This window comes from Thermobia domestica, unplaced genomic scaffold (genome assembly GCF_964235325.1).
Source record: "Thermobia domestica unplaced genomic scaffold, izTheDome1.hap1.1 HAP1_SCAFFOLD_496, whole genome shotgun sequence".
In the NCBI taxonomy this organism is placed as follows: Eukaryota; Metazoa; Arthropoda; class Insecta; order Zygentoma; family Lepismatidae; genus Thermobia; species Thermobia domestica.
Window position 1 is genome coordinate 110,305 of NW_027656206.1, and position 7,882 is coordinate 118,186.

General features: G+C 37.9%; 1 protein-coding gene across 1 annotated transcript; it reads right to left on the reverse strand.

Moving 5' to 3' along the window:
- Positions 1–3,177: 3,177 nt before the first annotated feature.
- On the reverse strand, positions 3,178–7,630 carry LOC145676986 (NF-kappa-B-activating protein-like). Its single transcript, XM_081747706.1, has 2 exons — positions 7,383–7,630; positions 3,178–3,506 (listed from the first exon to the last, which is right to left on the reverse strand). The coding sequence occupies exons 1-2, from the start codon at positions 7,493–7,495 to the stop codon at positions 3,332–3,334; spliced, it is 288 nt and encodes a 95-aa protein (XP_081603832.1). The 5' UTR covers positions 7,496–7,630; the 3' UTR covers positions 3,178–3,331.
- Between the last annotated feature and the right edge of the window lie 252 nt (positions 7,631–7,882).

Sequence of the window (7,882 nt, forward strand, 5' to 3'; positions counted from 1 at the left end):
TACTTTACCGATAAAAAATATAACATTTGTAAACAAATATTCGGTTTTTGTGGAAGATACGATACGTGTATCTGAGGCTTTCCAGTCATCTGAACTGGACGTTGATGTCTCATGGCTTTGTCTTCTGAAGACGGATCGATTACGCAAAGAATGATTTCGTACTTCTTGAACTAGAACTTGATCTTAGGCTGCTGCTGATGTCTGCGGTCTTCTCTGCTTGTCTATTCTCTCTCTTCTCCCCTTGACATCCAGCCGCTTCCTCACAGTTCTACGACTAGAACTAAAATTTCTAGAAATGTGAGACAACTTCTTACCATTAGCAGCACGATCACTAATATCACTTTTTTGAACGGCAGTCAAATCTAAAGAGCCGAAGGTGAGTAGACGTCCCGTTTTAGCGGTTGTCCTGTTTCTTCTCTAAATTCATCTGTTCATTTTTCCAGATTTTAACCCCTTAGAGTGTGGATGATAAGGAAGCGTCAAGGAAAATATTCCCTACATAATACTAAAATCAATCTTTGCGATATTCATAGTGAAAACATATTTCCTTATTATATATATATTTGGTCTAGGAATTAATTCGTGCGGGTGGACAAGAGATGGCGCAACGAACGGAGCGTCCCACAGTTCCGTGTATCCACACATGTGTTGCAAACCCCTGTCATCGCGTATCGTTCGTAGTATAGGGCAGTGGATTAAAGCGTCAACAACACCAGTTTGTAGTTAAGTGAACATGGCGCAATTTGTGCCTGATAAAGTGTTTTTGCGGGGTGTCCTGCTGCATTACTTTAACATGCAGAAAAGTGCGACTGAAAGTCATCGTATTTTGGTGGAAGTGTATGGTGACCATGCTCTAGCTGAGCGAACGTGTCAGAAGTGGTTTGCACGGTTTAGAAGTGGTGATTTCGGCTTGGCAGACCAAGAGCGAGCTGGACAGCCAAAAAAATTTCAAGACGAAGAATTGACAGCATTGCTCGATCAGGATTCGTGTCAAACGCAGGAACAACTTGCAGCAGCATTAGGCGTTGATCAAACAACAGTCTCCAAACGCTTGAAAGCCATGGGAATGATTCAAAAGATGTCACATTGGGTTCCACATGAATTGAAAGACAGAGACGTTGAAAGACGAAAAACCATTTGCGAATTGCTGCTTCAACGACAGAGCAGAAAGGGGTTTCTGCATCGAATTATTACGGGTGATGAGAAGTGGATCCATTACAAGAACCCTAAACGAAAAAAGGCCTGGGTGAAACCAGGTGAACCAGGTCCATCACAACCAAAACGAGATATTCACTGTGCAAAGGTTATGCTGTGCATATGGTGGGATATGAAAGGTGTGGTGTACTATGAGCTGCTGCAACCGGGTGAAACTATGCATGGAGAACGTTATCGACGACAATTAATGCGTTTGAAGCAAGCTCTGGCCAGAACACGACCAGAATGGGAGAACAAACATGATAAACTTATTGTTCAACATGATAACGCTCGCCCACATGTCGCAAAACCGGTCAAAACCTATTTAGAAAATGTCGGATGGGAAGCTTTACCCCACCCGCCGTATTCACCAGACGTTGCTCCTTCGGACTACTACTTGTTCGATTGCATGAACAACGATTTGATTGGACAGCGGTTTACTTCTTCAGAAGATATCGAAACATGGGTCTCTGACTGGATCGCTTCCAAGGATGAGGACTTCTTTCGCCAGGGAATGCGTACATTGCCTGACAGATGGGCGAAAGTGGTGGCTAGCGATGGACAATATTTTTCTTAAGGTATTTATGTATTTTGTGTTTGTACTACAGCTTCAATGTGTGCGTACCAACCGCACGAATTAATTCCTAGACCAAATATATATATATATATATATATATATATATATATATGAGAAGACTTCCAAATTGTGATGGATTTATCCCCTTATTCTCTAATATCAAACCTAATCAACGAGGCTGATCGGAAAGTACTGAACAAAATCTACGAGGGGCATTCAATAAGTAAAGAGTCAAATTGCTATAGCTCAAAGATTTATTTCAATCTTTCAAAACTAAGGCTATTTTTCAATATAATCACCCTTTACAGTTATGCATTTGTCCCATCTTTCTTGCAGCTTCCTAATTCCCTTGGCGAAGAAATCTTTCGATTTACCCCGAAGCCACCTTTGCACCGCTGCCTTAACTTCCTCATTGTTAGCAAATCTTTTTCCACGTAGGGCGTCTTTGAGTGGTCCAAACAGGTAAAACTCAGATGAGGCGAGGTCTATCATTTCAACAGTAATTCTTCTGTTATCACGAATAAGTCCGTCAATCCTCGATTCCAACGAAGAACCAGAAACTTCCACTGGACGTCCACATCGGGGTTCATCACCTTGTTCGGCCACTTTTAAACCGATCAACCCTCTTGTACACATTCGCACGGTTCATACAACTGTTACCGTACTGTCTCAACATTCGAGAAAAAATTTCACTTGGTTTTACACCTTCTGCGACTAAAAACCTAATGACTGAGCGCTGTTCTTCTAAGGTGCAATCTTCTAGAGGACTTGCCATGATGAATTGATATTTTTGAAGTTATGTTGACATAAAATTACGAAACAGCAGATCAGAGCATATCCCAAGGTTGCCAGCTAACACCCCTGAAACAAAACAAACAAACAAACAAACAAAAAAAAAAAAATTTGATTAGTGTTAAAAATATAGACTGTCTCTTTACTTATTGAATGATCCTCGTATATATAGCTATATACGAATGAAAGTCATGATGTTTGTGACTTAATAACTCTTAAACCACGCCATCGATCTCGGTCAAATTTGCCACATAGTTAAGGTTCGAGCATGTGATTTTTTTTTTTTTCATTTCACTTTGAAGGTGCAATGTAAGGGAAGAGGGAGAGGGGGATACACATAAAAATGATCGATATTAGTGTCGAATCCATAGCTTTAGGGGTCGCTGAGACGAACAGTAACACTTCCGATGCCGTTTAAATTCAAATTCAGGTACTTTGTGTCCAAAATGAAACGTAATCTCCCCGTGCGACGAACGGGTATTACCACAGTTATACTGGGAAATTATTATTTTCTCATCGCATTATGCTCATGTGCAAAATTTGCAACATAGGATATTTTATCTCCTTATTGTTGACGCATGAAAATAATACAAAGATGTAATTTGTACACTATGTACGGCAAAACCTTTTTATTTTATAACACACTATATACACACACTGAAAAACAACGCACATACATTATATATACACACATATACATGTTTACCATCAGCAGTCATGAACCAGTTCAAAGTGTTTTGTTTAAACAAATACTGGGTGTCGGTGATGTTAATTGCTGTTATCGCTGTGTAGTTTGCTGTTGATCATTTCCCTGAATTGACTGAGGATCTTGTTCTCTCTCTTTTGTCTTTCTTCTTTGCTGAACATCGCCAGAGCACGCTTCTCATCTGCTGAATAGATCTGGTTCTCCTTTCGGATTCTCACAGCTTCCATACGACGATGTCTAAAAACAAAAACACATTTCAGATTGAAAATATATATTACATTTAACTATGATTAAGTTAAAGAAAGAATTTGAAATTATCTATCTATAAGTTTGGATTTCAAACTTTTCATTTACGGTTATTTGTGATTTCACGTTTAACAAAGACAAATATTTTAAAGTATGTGTACTTTAAAAAACTATATTTAAATAGACCTTTTTCATAAAGTTTATTTGTTTAAATTATTGTTCAAAGCCTTTGTATTTTAATAAGCCTTTTCCAAAAGCAATGTAAAAGAATTGTGCTGCCATCTTTAGAGTTCTTTTAAACTACGTTTGTGGACGTTTATATGTTTGTGGCCGTTTATATCCTTTCGACAATGAGATCTCGGAAACTACACGCTCTAGAAAGATAACGTTTTCACTGATCGATTGCAAATTTTATGTAGATTGTCCAGTTCTAATTGAATATTTAAAAAAACATGGCCATTATTTCTTTATTACATTTTTACGGGTACACTGGAAGTGTTGAAATTAGGGAAAAAAAAACTTAAGCATATCCTACGCATTATACACTCCAACACAACATAATTGTATATGGGGTTGCATACCTCTCAGGTATTTGTTTCATGGCCAAATGATAATGAAAAACGAAGGATAACCATTTCTCCACTCTAATATTTATTGTTTGGAGTGTTTTGCCCAATGAACACCATATATATATCACTGATATTATAATTAATTGTGTGTGTAATGTATTTGCTTATTACATACTGCATGCAAGAAGAAAGAAAACACTGATCATACATGAATTAAAAACTCCAACCGGAAGTACGCTCAAATCTTGCAAACCGTGCGAGATATTGAAAAAGTAATCGAAATAATCTCCCCTTTATGGTATTTCTTGCCAATTTTTTTTTATCAAGACGTATTTCACTTCACTTCTGTCTGTTGAAGGACATGTGCAGATGTTGTGCGGAATGACAACGAGATTCATCTCATATGTGAATGATGCGGTGTGTAGAGAGCGCAGGTACAGCTAGTTTTCTTTATAAAAAAAAAAAAAAAAAAAAAAAAAAAAAAAAAAAAAAAAAAAAAGTCTATAAAAGAATTACGGGATTCTAAACGCTTCTCATTTGTTCTGGATGTTAAACTAATGCATTTTTCTTTTTGAAAGCTGTGAAACAAATCTCAGGAATTTATTCTGTGGAAAGGTAAGATTGTCACATCACCAGGTTTCACTTCCACTTTGCTTTAACTAAAACTTCTGCCATCACGATGTCAGTCGGGCAATACGATGGTGAATCCAGTCGAGAAAGCACAGTGGGGTATGAGGGCAATTCGGAGAAAAAACGCCGTTTGGTTATCAATGGCATACATTCACAAATGAAGGGTAAGGGGAAAAAAGAAGGAATGTCACAAAACTGCATTTTAGAGAAAACGGCGTTTTAATATTGAAAACCGCATAGGAAGAATAGTGTTAATTAAATCTTTTGCTCATTTTACATGGACATTTCTACATCTACGCATGCATGGCATTTACAGTCAAATAGTACCAAGAATCACCAACAGATATGGCAAAGCACTCGAAAAAGCACATAGATGGACATTTCTTGTTTTTTCCCCTTACCCTTCAAATATAAAACTTATTAAATAACATTACGAAAGTACAACATTACATTAATTTTCAACATATTCACCATTCCAATTGAGGCACTTGTCATAACGTTTTATAAAGTTTGAAACTTCTGCAAAAATATCTCTCGCCTGGGAATGAAGCAACCCGCTAACAGCATCGTGAAGCGCATTTTCATTGTCGAAGCAGTATGACGCAAACCACTTTTTCATGTGCCTGAATAGGTGGTAGTCGCTCGGCGCCAAATCTGGGTTATAGGAAGGATGGTCAAAAAACATTCTAGCGGAAATGCTTCGAAAGTTTTTGAGTACGTCCATCTTTAAACATGGGACATCATTCACATACAACACCTTCATTCATCAAGTTCGTTTGGTTCGTAAGCACCAAACAGTTTGCAATGAATCCCCAGCTGCCGAAAGTTTTTTCGTACTCAGAAATCGTATTACAGCAAGCATTTCACATATGGCGGGTTTTTCTATTGGAGCGTTCATTTTCAGTTGTTTAGCGGACGAGTGAACTGCAATGCAACCTTCTTCCACTGCTCATTGTCTACTGAACTACTGCAGACAGCACCACATCATTGATGTTGCTCTTCCCGGCCATTTCTCGCACATGAGCAAACGGAGGTTTTTTTTCGAATTGCCCTAGTATTTGGTTAACTGAAACTAAATTCGTGATCACTGTACAACGTAACTTACGTTGCGAGTACGGAAGATGTCTACCAACAGACAAAGAGTATTTATAAGTAGTTGAAACAATGTAAAAAGACAGGGAGTGTCTTGAAATGACAATCATCCGGAAGGTTGGATGTATCCAGGAAAACTGAGGAATGCATGATGAGTGTCATGTGTGTGAAGTGAAGTGAAGAGAAATAAAGAATAAAGAATTTGGTCTTCTCTTGGAAGCACGTAAAAGATCTGATGTATGCTCGGAAAATTCAAGGTCTAAATCACAAAGCAAGGATAGAAATGGCGAAAGAAGCCTTTAGGAGGAAGAAAATACTATTTTGTGGAATCCTGAATAAAGAGTTGAGAAAAAGACTGCAAAAAATGCTTCGCGTGGAGTATTGTACTGTATGGGTCAGAAACATGGACATTACGCAAAAATGCTGAACGCTTTCGAAATGTTAGTCTGGTCGAGAGGAAAACGAGTTGAGTTGATTTTGAGTTTAACGTCCCGTTCAGCAGCAAGGATATATGAGACGTGGACTTACTGATTAAAGTGGAATCCGAACCTCATGAGCTCCCGCCGGGAATCGAACCAGGGTCTCCCACACCCGAGCGGAAAACGAATTAGAGGGTGTTAGAAATGGTTGGGGAGAAAAGACGAATTCTAGCTATTATTAAGAAGAGGAAGAGAGACTGGTTGGACATTGGCTAAGAAGAAACTGTATCATGAAGGACGTGTTAGAGGTTATGGTGGCAGGAAAGAGGGAGAGGCGAAGGAAGCTACAATTAATGTAAAATATCAAAACAGAATAATCGTACGTGAAGAGGAAGAGGGTAGCGGAAGACCGTGGAACACGGAAGCTTATCAGCTGCGGCAAGAAACATGCCAATGATGGCAGAATACCTATGATGATGACGATTGAAAGAGAAATTAAATGTACTGTATGATAAAATAAGCTGAAACTATGTTCGTCCAAAAATTAACTGTATACCGAAAAATAACTTCCTCATGTTGTATATTTGGAACAGTTAAGAAAATGAAGCAGTGCTCAGTTGAATGAAGCCGATCAATGCCTATGGAATCAAACTATACTTTGCTCTGATTTACTTATTGAAGAACTGAGAGATTTCTCTAGAACAGAGATTAGCAAAAACTATTTATGGTTCTTGAACATGGTAGGACATAAAAAGTTTTGTACTTGCTATATGATGTAGTGTACAGAACAAGACTTTTCAGGTTTACTATCTTTTCCAGTAAAGCATATGAACTTGGACTTACCTATCTTGGTCTCATTTTCTGGGGAACTTCCATTTTCATTACCCATTATTCTGCAAGTTGGCCATCTAACTACCTCTGCATTGCAGCAACTCTATTTCTACGAACCTAATGTTAAATCCACCTCTTCTGTAAGATTTCTCATACTTATGCGTACCATATTTAGGGATTATAATACCTGTTCATTAATCCAATTAACGATTACCTATATTTCAGTTTCAAAACACTGCTTAGTTTTCTGTTTTAAATATCACAACAGTACTAAGTGAGCAAACACAAGAAAGAAAGAAAAAAATCCTGTAAAACTAATCCCTTACCTGCTACCACTCATGACATATCCCACTGCTTCAAAGGATTCAATTTCGTCAGAGGTAAGACCAATTTCACCTCGACGAGGAATTCTCTTTCCTTCAGCAACATATGCAGCCATCGCAGCTCCTTCACCAGGAAGCAAAGCTTTCCCATAATCCTTTGTTGTTAGATGTACTTGTTGTTTCTGCACAGGGCCAATGACTTGTTCGTCTTCTGAACCAGACTGATTTTTCTCTGCAATTAATAATAATCATAATAAAATCTAAATTATGTTCACTTCATTTTACTTGTTTTAGTACAGACAAAATCTACCCCATTTTGTTAATACTAGCAACCACTAATCTTTTATATGCCCTGGAAACTAATCACATGGTTATTTTGCTGGAATAATTTCATTAACTAATTCCAGTTATCTCCTACCCCAGAAACTTAATGAAGAGCTTCGGCTACACAAAGATTTTTATCTTATTTTAACTACACCTTTTTTCCCAATGAAACAGTAAAA

Excerpts from the sequence above, each read along its gene's own strand:
- LOC145676986 (XM_081747706.1), bottom strand. The coding sequence starts at position 7,495 with ATGGCTGCATATGTTGCTGAAGGAAAGAGAATTCCTCGTCGAGGTGAA. Across the intron at positions 3,507-7,382 it reads TATGTCATGAGTGGTAGCAG|ACATCGTCGTATGGAAGCTG; the intron begins GTAAGGGATTAG and ends TTTTGTTTTTAG.